This window comes from Podarcis raffonei, chromosome 11 (assembly GCF_027172205.1).
Source record: "Podarcis raffonei isolate rPodRaf1 chromosome 11, rPodRaf1.pri, whole genome shotgun sequence".
Lineage (NCBI taxonomy): Eukaryota > Metazoa > Chordata > Lepidosauria > Squamata > Lacertidae > Podarcis > Podarcis raffonei.
In genome coordinates, this window is record NC_070612.1 from 65,379,414 (window position 1) to 65,396,369 (window position 16,956).

The 16,956-nt window shown below is 40.3% G+C and overlaps 1 protein-coding gene across 5 annotated transcripts in view; it reads right to left on the reverse strand.

Annotated features, from left to right (window-relative positions):
- Positions 1–16,956, reverse strand: part of PIP5K1B (phosphatidylinositol-4-phosphate 5-kinase type 1 beta) — a 110,601-nt gene that overhangs the window by 54,603 nt on the left and 39,042 nt on the right. For 4 of the 5 annotated variants that reach the window (XM_053408840.1, XM_053408841.1, XM_053408838.1 and 1 more), the window contains 3 exons: positions 8,889–9,006; positions 8,142–8,294; positions 3,498–3,797 (listed from right to left, as the gene is read on the reverse strand). In XM_053408840.1, coding sequence (XP_053264815.1) covers positions 3,498–3,797; positions 8,142–8,294; positions 8,889–9,006 — 571 coding nt within the window. The remainder of the gene's footprint in view (positions 1–3,497; positions 3,798–8,141; positions 8,295–8,888; positions 9,007–16,956) is intronic. The other variant, XM_053408843.1, reaches the window with a different exon arrangement.

Below are 16,956 nucleotides of genomic sequence, written 5' to 3' on the forward strand. Positions count from 1 at the left end.
CCGTGGAGGGTCCAGGAGAGAAAAATCCGCAAAAGTCGCCTGCCTGCCTCCCTCCCTGTTTTACTGACAGAAACCTTCGACAGGCTAAGGAAGGGCCATGGCTCAGTGATAGGGCTACAGCTTTGAATGCACAAGGCCCCAGGTTCAACCCCTGGGAGAAGTGGGCCAGTGTAGCCTATTCTATAGTAATAAGTTGTTGGTTACTGCTTGGGCAATTGGCCATTTGCATGTAAGAGAAATAGGTACAGCACACGAAGCAACAGTATAAAATTATGCATAAAATCACATTGCTATCTAGAATCATATATAAAACCTACATCCTAAAAATACACAACTCATAGAGCCTGCTAAAATGAGTGTACCACTGCTGAGGTGAAATCTGCCCAAATACTACTTGTCTAACTGTATGCATGCCAATAGAAATTATATCCCAAAACTGCTCCAGCATAAGGCAGCTTTCTCTTTTCCTGTCATCAGCATCAAGGACATAATGCAATGCAACCCTCTATCGTTTTTATTGTATATTTTTATGTTTTATCATAGGTTGTATACTCCCTTGGAAACTGACGCTGAAGGGCTCCATAGAAAGTTGTTAATAAAATAAACTTTTAATAAAAAAAACAAGTTACTACAAGGCTTAATTTTCAGTGACTGTACCTCAAGTCTGGATTAGCAGTTCTACTCCAAAAACATTTAACGTAACCATTTTACTCTGGGTTTGGTATTGCAGTTTGATACTGCTGATGCATCACATCATATAGTAATAGCAATTTCTGAAATGGCTTAAGAGCTACATGATGTACAAAACACATAAAAAATAGACACAGCCCAAAAGGCTTACATGCTTTCTTTAGAAAGGAAGTTGAAAATAGAACAAAACATAAGAAGGCAGCAACAACCATTAAACATAGGCTTCCTGAAAGATGTTTTAAGAAGAGGTAGATAATCAACTCAGTAATACTTTTCACAAATAAGCAGCAATAAGACAAAAAGCATATAATGTAGGCAAAAAATAAGGGAAAAGACATGTAGAAAGCCAAGATGAGAAATCAGCAGGAGCTAGACCATGAATACATACAAAAAGGCAAGTTAACAGAACCTTTTATGCAAAAGGGCAAGGTAGGAGAGCAAAGAAAAACCAAGAGCAGAGAAACATTGTGTGCATCTGAGCCAAAAAGTTAAGTAGGTGGCAAAATGCAAAACAAAAACAAGAGCCATAAGGTGGGATAGAGAAGACCAACTAAAAGGACGTTACAACAAGTCAATTGGGGGGAAAGAAGATAATGAACAAGGTATGGGAAGCTGTCAGAGAAAGAAAATACTAAATTTGAGAATGACATAAGAATCCAAAGACAAAACCAAGATCTTTAGCTTGAAAAGAAAGAAAGAGGGTGAGGGGATTAGAAATCCCATCTCTGAAAGACTTGGCCTTAAAAGAAAAGAAACCACACAGAGATAATAGCAAGATGAAAAGATGAAAGATTAACCAAATAAGAATATAAGTTAGAAAAGTGTCTCTGACCACCATCAATGTACAGTCAAATCCCATCATTTCAAGGGTTGAGCATAGCAGAAGGGCTGTGGGGGGGCCTCCCTTGCACCTCCAGTGCCTTGCCTCCCTCCTCCACCTGTGAGCTGGCCAACAGAAGGGAGGAGGGCAGGCAGAGAGAAAGGAAGGCAGAAGGGAGGAGCAGAGAGAGCTGCAGGCAAAGAAAAAGCCTGGAATGGAGCTGCAGCCCAGCGTGTCTAGTTGAAATCATGTATGGGAAATGCACGCAAGACTGCAGAACGATGATTCATAATGAAAGACTGAATAAAGTGCCATCCTATGCATGTTTTCTCAGAAATAGGTCCTACTGAGATACCCCTGAATAAGTGTATATAGGACTGCAGCCTAAGAGAACCTAAAGGGTAAAGGCAAAGAATAAAAACAAAGGGCCCAACAGGGAACCTGGAGAGTTCCTAACAGACTGGGAAAAAGAAGGAAAGATCAATTAAAGGAAACACAGTTAGGTGTGGTTAGAAAGGAAAAGACGGCAATCAAGAACACAACCATGAGACATCAAAATCATACAAAGAATATCACATTTACTACCTCTTGTTTCATCTTTCCACCTACTTCCTTTCAACGGTTCCCTTTTATACCCTTCAAGCCAAAACTACTGTCATACAGTGGTTCCGCTCCTTCCTCCTGGGCCGTGTTCAGAAAGTGGTGGTGGGGGATGAGTGTTCAGACCCCTGGGCTCTCACTTGTGGGGTGCCTCAGGGTTCTCTCCTCTCCCCCATGCTTTTCAACATCTATATGCAGCTGCTGGGAGAGATCATCAGGAGGTTTGGGCTGGGTGTTCATCAGTATGCGGATGATACCCAGCTCTACCTCTCTTTTAAATCAGAACCAGTGAGGGCGGTGAAGGTCCTGTGTGAATGTCTGGAGGCGGTTGGAGGATGGATGGCGGCTAACAGATTGAGGTTGAATCCTGACAAGACAGAAGTACTGTTTTTGGGGGACAGGAGGCGGGCAGGTGTGGAGGATTCCCTGGTCCTGAATGGGGTAACTGTGCCCCTGAAGAACCAGGTGCGCAGCCTGGGAGTCATTTTGGACTCACAGCTGTCCATGGAGGCACAGGTCAAATCTGTGTCCAGGGCAGCTGTTTACCAGCTCCATCTGGTACGTAGGCTGAGACCCTATCTGCCTGCGGACTGTCTCGCCAGAGTGGTGCATGCTCTGGTTATCTTCCGCTTGGACTACTGCAATGCACTCTACGTGGGGCTACCTTTGAAGGTGACTCGGAAACTACAACTAATCCAGAATGCGGCAGCTAGACTGGTGACTGGGGGCGGCCGCCGAGACCATATAACACCGGTCTTGAAAGACCTACATTGGCTCCCAGTACGTTTCCAAGCACAATTCAAAGTGTTGGTGCTGACCTTTAAAGCCCTAAACGGCCTCGGTCCAGTATACCTGAAGGAGCGTCTCCACCCCCATCATTCTGCCCAGACGCTGAGGTCCAGCGCCGAGGGCCTTCTGGCAGTTCCCTCATTGCGAGAAGCAAAGCTACAGGGAACCAGGCAGAGGGCCTTCTCGGTAGTGGCGCCCACCCTGTGGAACGCCCTTCCAGCAGATGTCAAAGCGATAAACAACTACCTGACATTCAGAAGACATCTTAAGGCAGCCCTGTTCAGGGAAGTTTTTAACGTGTGATATTTTACTGTATTTTTGGTTTCTATGGAAGCCGCCCAGAGTGGCTGGGGAGGCCCAGCCAGATGGGCGGGGTATAAATAATAAATTATTATTATTATTATTATTATTATTATTATTATTATTATTATTATTATTTTGTTAACACAAACAAGGGAGTCTGCTGGCAGCTTCAAGATGAAATGCAGTTATTGTGGACAAGAACTCTTTTATGGACAAGAGCCCATTCACCCTGCACTGTGTAAACAGTGGAGTCATGGTCTGACAACAGCTATTGGTATCAAAAGTTCTTACTTACTCGACAATCCCTCTGTAGCGTTTTCATGAGTGCACTATAAGTCTCCGAGTCAAAATATAATCCTTCATGCATGTCTTGAAGAAAATCCAAGTCTTTAAAGGTGGGGTTGGACTTCTCTCGCTCTTTCCTGGATGCCCTCCTTTTGTACGTGGAGCCTTTCAAGTCATAGTTGAAATGCATTTTCAGTGATCGAGGCAGAACATTGTTCATCACAATTATCCTGATATTAATACCTCCCGACTGAACACAATACAGTCCATAAAATTTTGGTAGGAGTGTCCTTGGATTCTGGTTGAGATTCTTAAAAAACAAAATGAAGAAGCACCAATGAACATCAGAAGCACATTTAAAATAAGATTTCTGCATGCACCTTAATATAGACTAGGAAGTCAAGTCTATCCTAAACAAACCAGACATATACTTTTAATGAAATAATGCTTGAAGTGTTTTATTTTAAACTAAACTAAAAAAAAAGTTAAGCTCTTAAATTGGAAGGCTCTCTACACTGAGGACCAGTGGTGACAAGCAATCTAAATTATTCCATGCTTTGGTTTGAAATTCCCCCATCTGCCTTAACTATGGTTATCTGTTACATAGGTACTGACATTAATCGTAGTGAACATTAACCACATAAACTGACGTTAACCAGAACACTAGCCCTTAGCAAGGAGTTTCCAACTATTTTGAAATTCTAATTTAAAGGGAAACCTAATTAATAATAGAGGTTAATGTCACTGAATATGTTATGCTTAACTGCATTTAAGGCAGCCAGGGAGGAAATTCTGGTGAACAGTAGAGAAGATGCATGGGATAATGTGGCCCACTTCTGATCTCTCAACTCTGGTTAAATCCATGTGGAACACATTCTCCCCACCTTTTCCCACGACGATCAGCCAAGAGGGCAGCCAACATCTGGCCACCCCCTTAAAAAAGCTAGGGGTGGGCTGCTCACAGCCCCAAGATCCAGCTTCCGATTGGCTGAGTGGGCACTGAACATCCTTACCTGAGGGCCTCTTGTGGCTGGAGGGGGAAAGTGCCAGCCATCCCTTCCCCCGACCACATTGGAAGATGGCAACTTCCCTGAACCCACCATGGTCGGGCCATTCGGCAATGGAGTCGCAGGTGAGCAGATATTCTCCCCACACTTTCTTTTTTGGCAAAAGTAGAGCCTATTACTCAAATTTTGGACAGTCAGAAGGCCAAAACAGACAAGTTCTGAAATAATGACTAGATGTAAGAGGTGGTAACAGTGACTCTGCTAGTATACAAATGCATAGTTTACTAAGTCTCACTCGCTGGATCATCACCTTGTTGTAGTGAGTGGGCTTGCATGTTCCTATGACCCTTGTGAGTGAAGCCGTCTCGTACTCCCAGCAGGGTCACCCAAGGCAGTAAGGTCAAAGGGAAGGAGCAAGACAAAGAATGATCCAAGAAGTCCTCAACGGCAGAACAGGCGGGTGATGACAAGCGGTATGTTACAACAGCTGTGAAGGCGGGTGAAGGCTGCAGCAGATAGGATCTACCGGTTCGTCATGACTACTCATGCCATTGGAACAGAGCCCTACTGCAAAGACTGTGTGTTGATCAGCGTGCACTGATCTTCACATATAAAACAAATTCACGCACAGGCGTCTTCCAAAAACCCAACCCAAACCCCCAAAAGTCCCATGGCGACCAGCAAATTGTAACAGGAGCAGGATCGTGAAATCTGGAAGCCCCTAGTCATGAACTGGCACACGGGAGGTGGATACAGATTCAGTCGTTCTGACTCAAGGAACAAGGCAGTTGAGCCCCTCAGCAGCTGTATCCAGGACCGAGCAGCCCTACGTAGGATCCACTCTGCTCACCCCCAAAAGGGGGAGGGGCTAGAAAAGGTGCCCTAAACATAGTCTGCCTCCCTTTTTCCCTGACTGCATTACCGCGCCCAGTGGGGTCACCACCTAGCGTTCGTAAAAGACAATTGAACTTTGGAACATGGAATATACGGACTTTGTCAGATAACACAGATAACAGGCATCCTGAACACAGAACTGCCATCACTGCAAGAGAGCTGCAAAGTTTTAACATCGATATTGCTGTGCTTCAACAGACTCGAAGAGCAGGCGAGGGACAACTGAAGGAAGAAAATGGAGGCTACACATTCTTCTGGAAAGGTCTATTTGAACAAGAACATCGAATACATGGGGTAGGCTTCGCTATCAATAACAACCTTGTGAAGCTCCTGTCAGAAGTCCATACCGGCATTAATGAGTGACTCTCAACCCTTTGAATAAAGCTCACCAAAAACTAACAGGCTACTATTATAAGTGCTTATGCACCAACACTGAATGCTGATGAACACATTAAAAAAAAAAATTACTCTCAGCTGGATCAGAGACGCCTATCAGAGATGCCTAAGGAAGATACAATTATCCTCCTGGGTAAGATTTCGATCTGTGGCCTGGGACTATTGGGAAAGAAGGAATTGGCAACAGCAACCAGAATGGAATCTTACTTTTGAAGATATGTGCAGCACACAACCTTGTTATTACCAACACACTCTTTTGAAAGAAAAATAAATTTAAAACTTCATGGAGGCATCCTCGGTCAAACCACTAGCACCTTTTAGACTATGTTATTGTCCGTGCTAAAGATCGCCATGACGTGCTCTTTACCAGAGCTATGATGAGCGCCAACGACTGCTGGACAGATCACCAACTAATACACTCCATGATGGCTATCAAGATTATACCTCAATGCAGGCTTCAAGGGAGGAAAACAAGGCAAAAAATGAACACTCAAGCCCTTCAAGATCCCATTAAGTGGGATTGCTTCCAAACAACTCTCCCCCCCCCCCAATTTTTTTTATTAATTTTCCAGATTTAACACCACACAAAATAACAAATAACAAAACATACAAAAAATAAAAACAAACATACATACAACACTTCTTACAGTTAAAAATCCAGATTACATTCCATTGTTGAGTGACTTCCTCAAATCCTTCCTGACTGATTTTCATCAAATCTCATTTTAGCAATTTTTCAATATCCACTTTCTAATAAAATTAACCTGTTCAAATTACTAACTTCCTTTTCATAATATTCTTAATACATAATCTTATACAATTCAACATAATTTAATCCTAAACCAAACTTAATACTTGAAAGTAATTCCACTTATGTTATATTATAATATTTTGCTAAATATTCCTTAAATTTCTTCCATTCTTCTTGATGCTCCTCCTCTTTCTGCATATACAATTCAATGTATCATATGCCTTCATTATATATCTTTAGGTGCCTTGGGCTGATTAACATTCCATGTCCTTTTAAATATGTTTGTGATAGGAGGGTTATTGGTTTGGTAGACAATGTAGTGTGTGCATGCCCAGCGGATGACCTCCAAACCATCCTAAATATCTTCACAGAAGCTTATGAAAAGTTTGACTTGTTGCTCAACATCCAAAAAACCAAAGTGTTGCACCAACAAGTACAAAATAACCCCTCTGCAGTGCCACAAATCCAACTCAATGGTGTAACGTTGGAAAATGTTGATCACTTCTCCTACCTAGGCAGTTATCTTTCCACAAGAGTCAACACTGATGCCGAAATCCAGCATCGCCTAAGCTCTGCGAGTGCAGCTTTCTCCCAAATGAAGTGCAGAGTGTTTGAAGACCGGGACATTTGCAAGGAAACCAAAATGCTTGTTTACAAAGCTATTGTACTACCAACCTTAAGGTATGCTTGTGAAACATGGACTACTTATAAACGCCATCTTCAACTCCTCGAAAGATTCCATCAACGGTGTCTCCAAAAAACCTTACACATCACTTGGGAAGACAGGTGAACTAATATCAGTGTACTGGATGAAGCAAAGATCCCCAGTGTTGAAGCAATGATTCTTCAACATCAACTTCGTTGGACTGGTCATGTTGTGCGGATGCCTGATTATCATCTTCCAAAGCAACTACTCTAATCCGAACTTAAGAATGGAAAGTGTAAAGCTGGTGGTCAACAAAAGAGGTTTAAAGACTGTCTCAAGGCAAATCTAAAGAAAATGTAGTACAAACACCCACAACTGGGAAACACTGGTCTGCGAGTGCTCCAGTTGGAGAACAGCCTTTACCAAAGGTGTTATGGACTATGAAGACACTCAAACTCAGAACGCAAGGGAGAAACATGCTAAGAGGAAGGCATGCTTGGCAAATTCACACTGTGATCAACTCCCACCCGGAAACCAATGTCCCCACTGTGGAAAGACGTGCGGGTCCAGAATTGGCCTCCACAGTCACTTACGGACTCATTGTTAAAACAGTGTTTATGGAAGACAATCTTACTTGGCTACAAGTGATTGCCAAAGAAGAAGTTTAGTTAAGTACAACACCACAAATGCACAGTTGATGTATCAGCATCATGGCAAGTCATACCAACAGTTATGGTTAAAAGTGTTCATTTATTAACTCAGAATTTAAAAGAAGTTCTCATGCGTGTAGCAAAAAGGAGCACAAATACAAAGGGGGAAAGCAGTATTTAAAATTTATCATGATTATGGTAAAGTGTTAAGTAAGCTATTAAAAAGCCAAGTTAAAATTCACACACAGCCATCACACAACCTCCCAAAAAGAAACTAAACAGGAAGAGCCTGGAATTTGAATTTATTTACCATGTAGTAGCCAGGCAACAGCTTCTGAAGGAACTCTGCTTCTTTGTGTTGAACTGTTTTGATTATGAACTCGTCATCACTAGTGACAAAGAACAAGGATCCACTGGCACCAGGATTGGATAGTTCTATTAGAGGTTCACTGCAAATAGAATACTGAACACGGAAAAAGAGAAATTTAATGCCACTATGGGTAATGGAACAGATTGCTACACAGGATCTTAATATGGCAAGGCAAGCTGTCCAACATGCATTGTCCCCTTGCTGCAGGAAATCCTTTCTCTGCATAACAGCTTATTTATCTGCTATAGCTGATCTACACATAAAAAGCCTGCTGTGGACTGTTTTTTCTGACACTGAATGTATGTGCAAGAGTGCAAAAATCTTGAGGGATTTTAACTATGGAGCTCTGTGCTTTTCTAGTTCAAGGTTACAACATATGGAAGCAAATATTTATATACTTTGCTAGACAATTACAAGGCAATTAGCAGATGGAGGTCTCTAAACTACAATTCAATCAGCAAAATCCACAGGAGTATTCAATTTCAATTACAATATTCCAGTAGAAATAATGACTCAAGCAGTTGCTGAGCTATCAATTAACACATCGGGTTTTAGGGCAACCAATTATAAGCTGAAGAATTAAATGCATGGTCAAGAACTACAATTCTTCATAGCACATTCTATAGAAACAGAAAGCTATTCCATACCACTCCTATTTTTGTAGGGGGGGGGAATGTAAATTCTTACCAAGTAGTCATCAGGTTTAATACCAAAAAGTTCTCTGAAGTAGCGGAAGGCTAAAGGAGCATATGTCTTAAATCTGAAGTCAGGATAATGATGAGCAGGGGTCAAATTGCTCCCTTCACTGAATTGAAAAGAGAAATTTAAAGGTATTACACAAATTCGTTAAGAACAGAAATCTTACTATAAATATGAACCTTTTTTAAAAAAACTGCCCCAAAAGCACAGTGCAGAGCTGAAGCAGGCAGGAGCAAGCCAACATGACTAAACAGGTGTCATATCCTAAACAGGATATGAAGTTTCAATACATTCACAGACAATTTTAGCTTAATATGCTTCTCTCCTCTTCTAAAAAGAGACTAAGCCATTTCTCCACTGTAGGTTGGCAGGTGGGGCACAGGTCACTGTAACTAGGGACTGGCAGTTATTGCAAGCTCCTTTGAAGTCCGTTAGCAGATGTTGTTTGAATTCAAACTGTGCCCACACAGAGACAAAGCAAGCTCCATGGGAAAGCCGTTAGTGCAGCAATTCCAGTGGGGCTCACTGTCAGTGCAGATCAGCTAATCTGCATGGTTAGTGGGCCCTACTTGCAAATGAGCAACGGGGAGCTCCAATTGTTCCTTGGAAGCCATGTCTTCACCTGCCTCACACTTGATGTCACCTGTGACATCCGGGGGGGGGCAGGTCTTGGGAAAACAGCCTCTGTAGACTCCCCACCCCTGGACTTAAGGCATTAACACAGCATGCCAATATTTTTTGCTAATGGAGCATTAAGCACTGTTGAAAAATATCCTCCACGATAACTCAGGCTCTTATCTGACAAAAGGTGTTAATTTTTGTGATCGTGTATTGCTTCAGGAGTAAATGAAGGAAACCCAGTGGATTTACCCTAGCCATGCCAAAGGCTACATCTTTAAATCACTGCAGAAGGTAGTGCCTGTGTACCACTGTAGGAGTATGATTTCTAGCCCAGTAGAATGGAGATATCCATGCACATCTGAATTCCATGAATGTGTCCTGAAAATAGTTAAAGGAAAGCAACTGTGCCTCAAACTAACAGAATGCTGTTCAGTTCTTGTTCTGGCTTGGACTCAACCGACTTTTGTAACAACACCACCAAAAGAAAAGAAAAAGAAATTGCAAAGTAATTTTTTTCATGCTCAAAAGAACTAGACTTCTTTTTTGTGGAACTTTTTGATATGAATATGATACATCATTAAAGCAGCCCACATTTGTCTTTGAGTGGAGCTATGCTGTGTTTTTATAGAGGTTGCCCAATTCTGCATCAAATGCTGTAGTAGCCAACAGGTGAGGAGTGGCGAGAGAAAAAAGACTCTCAAATGGTGCTAGAAAACAGTGAACTGGGCAGGAGTGGAGAAAGAGCCCTGTGTGTTTCAGGTGTGAAATTCTTCTTCAGAGTCAATGGAAAAAATCAATTTCCTAACTTGGAAATATGGTGCTCTTTTACACACCAGTAAAGCAAGATGAGCACCGCAAGCCCAGAGTCATCCGTGAGTGGACCTAACGGTCAGAGGTCCCTTTACCTTTATACATAGCCTACTATTACAAGTTATAACATCACAATTAAGTGAACAAATGCAGCCCCCCTTCAGATATTAGAAGAATCAAATCTAATGCAGACACGTGAGACCAGTTTCTCATCCTGGGTGAGCTCACACAGCTTGGGCAGAGTTGCAGAAGTGCAGCACCGTCATGAAGGAACCCTTCCCAAACCCTTGTGATTACGGATGAAATTTAGAGGGGGGTGGAGGAAGAGGAGAAACTCACAGATAATAATTATTATTATCACAGATAATAATTGTCATCTACTTGGGAACTCTTTAATAGTTGCGCTATCAAAAACTAAATAACTGGTCCTCATCATTTATTTCAAAATTCAAAAACTGCAACCATTTTATTGCTGGACGGCAAGGCAAGCAAGGCAACAACATCCTTTTATCTAGGGAAGGTTGCAAAGAAGATGAGAAACTATTTGCATAATATCCCAAATGCAGCTTCAAGGCAAAAACCTAATGCAAAGCAAGCACTCAGTCATATTTGTGTGCCATGGTAACTATCAGTCAACAAGTGTACTGCGTATATCCAAAATACATTCACGCCATTTTCATTTGAACCTACTTTTCATCCAGATGGGCGGCGTATAAATCAATTATTTATTATTATTATTATTATTATTATTATTATTTCCTTTTGAAAGTAAATGAAGGAATTCAGAGTTTGCTTATTGTTATCACTCAGATTTGTTAGTCTCTTGTTATCCAAAGATCTCCAAGTGTCTTACAATACTCTTAAAAACACAAAGAAATGCATTTATAAACAAAACAGAGAAAACAACAGCCCACATATCAGCCACAAGAAGCTTTGAAGGCACATTAAAAGGTGGGGGGGGGATAAGTCTTTACCAGATGTTGAAAATATGTCAGCGAAGGGGCACATTGGAACCTACTGAGAAGTGCATTCCCCAGACGGAGAGCCCCAATGGCAAAAGCCCCCTGAGCCTCCCTAAGAGGCGGGACCTAGAGAAGGGCCTCATACAAAGATCTAGGGTTTATAGTGTGAGAGGCATTCCAGAAGATATTGGGGTCCTGAACCAAAAAGAGCTTTAAAGGTCAAAACAAGCACTCTGAATTGGGCTCAGAAGCTTTAAGGCAGCTAGCGTATTTGGAACAGAATTGGTGTTTTGTGATCTATTTGTCTTGAACCTGTCTTGAACCAGGCAGCTGCACTCTGCCCTAACCGGAGCTTCCGATCCATTTTGAAAGGCAGCTTCTTGTACTGTGCGTTGCAATAATCCAACCTGAGAACATAGATTACTGTGTCCAAATTATCAGCGTCCAGGTAGGGCTGTAATTGCGCCAGCAGGCTGACCTGATGGAAAGCACTCTTGTCACTGAGGCCACCTGCACATCAAGTGGCAAGAGCAGATTCAGGAGAACTCTCAAATTACGAACCTTTTTCTAAAACAGTCTGTCAGGGCCAATGAGGCCACTGCCTGGGGCAGACCTCAGAGGGGTACAGTACTGACCTTTGAGGGGCACAGTGATATAAAAATTAATCTTTGTCGTATCTTATAAATGTTTGATAACATTTTAATTCCATTATATATTTTGATGAATTTTATCATTTTTGAAGTAATTCATACATTAGAATTGTTTATGTATATATGAAATAGACCACAGAGTTGACTGGAAGTTATATACACACACAAAGTGAAAATGCACTTAATTTAAAATTTTACAGTCAAGCTTATTTAGAAAATGTATTCATTTTTCATTTTTCTAGTGAGCTATGGATGATTAAAAAATGACCATCTGGAGCTCAATTTGGCAACAAAAGGCAGAAAAAGCTAAGGCGTAAGCAAAGCAAGGAAGTCTTCCTGAAATGCCTTTGTACAAAGAAAGCAATTGAAAAACATGAATATGTCTATATTCCTGTTGAAACCAGCACTGAGGGAGCAGAATGTGGTGCTCCTACTACCACTAAGACAGAAGTTTCACAAATTAGAGATATTTCTGGAAAAACACGCAGAGGAAAACGAGGATGTCAAGAAGTGAGAGTACTGCAGAGTCTGCAGAAGAAGATGGTATTGTGCCTAACTTGAATTAGTTACCCTGCTAACTTGGCTAACTATTGCAGTGATAATTTATACATTGTCCCATGATTTCCCCAAAGACTAAAATCAGAAGATTTTCTACAAAAGGAGACTAGCAAATGATGAAGAAGTGTGTCATCCATGGTTCAACCTCAAAAGATGTGGATTGTTGTTTTTTGCTGTAAGTTCAGCAAAAAAAAAAAAAGGTGCCTCAACTGTACAAGAAACAGGTTGAAAAGACTGGAAGAACATTGGTGCAATTCTGTATTCACCCGAGAGGAATACTGACGATTTAAAAAGCTATCAGACCTGGATAACTTAAATTGTACTTCTCTAAAGGAAAAACAATTGAAGATATTTACCAACAGAAAATTAGGCAAGAAGAACAATAATGACAACAAATCTTGGAATGTTTGATTGCTTTGCTCAGAATTTTTTGCATTGCAAAACTTGACATTCCGTGGTAGAACTGAAAAGTTGTACAGTGCTAGCAATTGAGTTTTTTGAAGTTTGTCTTATCTAGTCTTTTTTGATCCTATTATGAATTAACATTTGTGCAGAGTTAAAGATCATGAAACAATGGTTTACTACCTAGAAAAAAGATATCCAAAATGAGCTTATACAGCTTCTAGTAAAAATTTTAGCACAGGCAAACTCAGCCAAATATTACTCAATAATTCTGGACTGCACACTTGATGTTAGTCATATTGAACAAATGACAATTGTTGCTGTAATCAAACCATCAGGGAATGAGATGTCTGAGCCTGATGTTATAGTAAGAGCATTTATTGGAAAATACAGGTACCTTTATAACAAACTTCTTGGACAACTTGAGCAAATGGGACTATCAATTGAGTACAGTGGTACCTCGGGTTAAGTACTTAATTCGTTCCAGAGGTCCGTTCTTATCCTGAAACTGTTCTTAACCTTAAACTTTAGCTAATGGAGCCTCCCACTGCCGCCTCACCGACACCGCGTGATTTCTGTTCTCCTCCTGAAGCAAAGTTCTTAACCCAAGGTACTATTTCTGGGTTAGCGGAGTCTGTAACCTGAAGCGTATGTAACCCAAGGTACCACTGTATCTGCATGGTTGAGGTTATTTATAATGGAAGTAACATGAAAGACAAAGAAAATGGTGTACAAAAGAGTCCTGGACATAAACTCACATGCCTTTTTTATTCCCTACCATGTACAAGGAATACACTATTGTTTCAGAGTATAGTGGGATCTGTTGTATTTCTCAGCATAGTATTTCCAAATAATACTATTATGAAATAAAATGTTCTGTTATGGTTACTAAAGATAGCTTCACAGGGATAAGGCAAAGTTTAGTAGGTAGAAAATTATCTGCAGGTTTTGCTTTTGTGTAATTACTTCATCAAGTCAAACACCATTCTATTGTCCTAATTGCATTCCAGTGCAATAGTTCTAGATTATAAAGTAGTTGAATAGCCTGACAGCCAGTCTTGTTGACTTTCTAGTCTCCCTGACTGCTCATAGATTAATCTTCTTCCTCAAAACAGATTCCAACTATAGCTAAACTGCAGTCACATCACCACATGTATTATTATTTTTTAAAAAGGTTAGTACAATACTACGTTCTACTAAACATCAACTGCTTAATAGTTTTCTTTTTTTTAAAAAAAATATTTTTATTCAAGAATTTTTCCATATAAACATAACATACATAAACATACAAAGACAAAAACAAAACAAAAAAAAAACATGTACCATTTCATATCCTAATTTCTTATACCTTCCTTCCCCGACTTCCTCATGCCTCCCTTTTCTGTATTCCAAATTCTTATCAATTACTCAGCAAATCTTCCCTTATTTTAATTTAAGTTTAAGCTAATCCTCCTTATTCTCCTTGTCTTAACCATTACTAATAGTAACCATTTACTTTCCAATCCATCATCATTCTAACTTTCATTAACTTTGTGATATTTCTTTAAATAGTCCTTGAATTTTTTCCATTCTTCTTGCGCTGTTTCTCTTCCCTGGTTTCGGATTCTGCTCGTCATTTCTGCCAAGCCCATGTAGTCTATCACCTTCATCTGCCATTCTTCCAGTGTGGGTAGATCTTGCGTCTTCCAGTACTTTGCAATAAGTATTCTAGCTGCTGTTGTAGCATACATGAAAAAAGTTATGTCTGTCTTTAACACCCCTTGGCCGACAATACCCAAGAGAAAGGCCTCTGGTTTCTTGGTGAAAGTATATTTAAATACCTTTTTGAGTTCATTATAGATCATTTCCCAGAATGCCTTAATCTTCGGGCACGTCCACCAAAGGTGAAAAAATGTACCTTCCTTTTCTTTACATTTCCAACATTTATTGTCAGGCAAATGGTAAATCTTTGCAAGCTTGACCGGGGTTATGTACCACCTATAGATCATTTTCATAATATTTTCTCTTAGGGCATTACATGCCGTAAATTTCATCCCGGTGGTCCACAACTTTTCCCAATCAGCAAACAAAATATTATGACCAATGTCCTGAGCCCATTTAATCATAGCTGATTTAACCGTTTCATCTTGTGTATTCCATTTCAGCAGCAAATTATACATTTTTGACAAATTCTTAGTACTGGATTCTAACAATTCAGTCTCCAATTTGGATTTTTCCACCTGGAAGCCAACTTTACTGTCCAATTTAAACACTTCATTTATTTGGTGATAATGCAACCAATCTCTCACCTTCCCTTTTAGTTTCTCAAAACTCTGCAATCTCAGTTTGTCCCCTTCCTTTTCCAAAATTTCCCAGTATCTTGGCCACTTAGACTCCATATTTAGCTTTTTAACTGCCTTAGCTTCCATTGGCGACAACCACCTTGGAGTTTTGTTTTCCAGCAAATCTTTATATCTAACCCAAACATTTAATAATGCTTTTCTGACAATATGGTTTTTAAAACTTTTATGTGCTTTAACCTTGTCATACCACAGATATGCATGCCACCCAAAAATATTGTTAAAACCTTCCAAGTCCAAAATGTCTGTGTTTTCAAGAAGCAGCCATTCTTTCAGCCAGCAGAAAGCTGCCGCTTCATAGTACAGTTTGAAGTCTGGCAGGGCAAACCCCCCTCTTTCCTTTGAGTCCGTTAATATCTTAAATTTAATTCTGGGCTTTTTGCCCTGCCAGACAAATTTAGATATGTCTTTTTGCCACCTCTTGAAACAGTCCATTTTGTCCATTATTTGCAGTGCTTGAAACAAAAACAGCATTCTTGGCAATACATTCATCTTTATAACTGCAATTCGACCTAACAAGGAAAGCTTTAAATTTGACCAAATCTCCAAGTCTTTTTTCACTTCTGTCCAAGTTTTTTCATAATTATCTTTAAATAAATTCACATTCTTAGCTGTCATGTTTATACCCAAATATTTCACTTTTTTAACCACAGTCAACCCTGTCTCATTCTGAAACCTTTCTTTTTCAATCTGTGTTAGATTTTTCTCCAATACCTTTGTTTTCAACTTATTCAATTTAAATCCTGCCAATTGACCAAACTCTTGGATTATTTCCAAAACTCTTTTCGTACTAGCTTCTGGCTCTTGCAATGTAAGTACTAGGTCATCTGCAAATGCTCTCAGTTTATATTGTTTAGCTCCGACCTGAATCCCTTTAACCAACTGGTCCCTCCTAATCATATTAAGCAAGACCTCCAGGACCGATATAAAAAGTAATGGGGAGATAGGGCACCCCTGTCGTGTCCCTTTTTCAATCTTGAACTCTTCTGTAACCACATTATTTACAATTAATTTTGCTTTCTGTTCAGAATAAATTGCACCTATACCATTCTCAAACCCTTGGCCTACCCCCATCCCCCGGAGGTTCTTCAACATAAAGCTCCAAGAAATGTTGTCAAAGGCTTTCTCGGCGTCCACAAATATCAAAACAACCTTAGTGTTTATGTTCACTTCCAACTTTTCCAAAATGTCAATTATATTCCTTACATTATCCGACAAATGCCTTTTCGGAAGAAAGCCTGCTTGGTCCCCATGAATCTCCTCCATCAAAACTCTTTTCAGTCTCTTTGCTAAAATGTCAGCAAAGATTTTGTAATCCACATTCAATAACGAGATGGGTCGGTAGTTTTTAAGTTGGGTCTTTTCAGTCTCTGTCTTTGGTATAAGTGTAATGTAGGCCTCTCTCCACGTATCAGGTGCCCTTTTCCCCTCCATAATCTCGTTACAGACTTCCTTCAAAGGTTGTATCAACCCTTCCTTCAGTACTTTATAATATTTGGAAGTCAGTCCATCCGGTCCTGGGGATTTGCCCAACGCCATGCCTTGAATGGCATCTTCTATTTCTTGTGCTGATATCTCCTGGTTCAAAATAGTCTTACTTTCCTGCGAGACCTTTTTCAGCCCATTTTCCTCGAGGAATTGTTGTATGTCCATTTCCTTCTGCGGCCCTTGTGTGTAAAGTTGTCTAAAGTAGTTCTGAAAACAGTTCCTAATT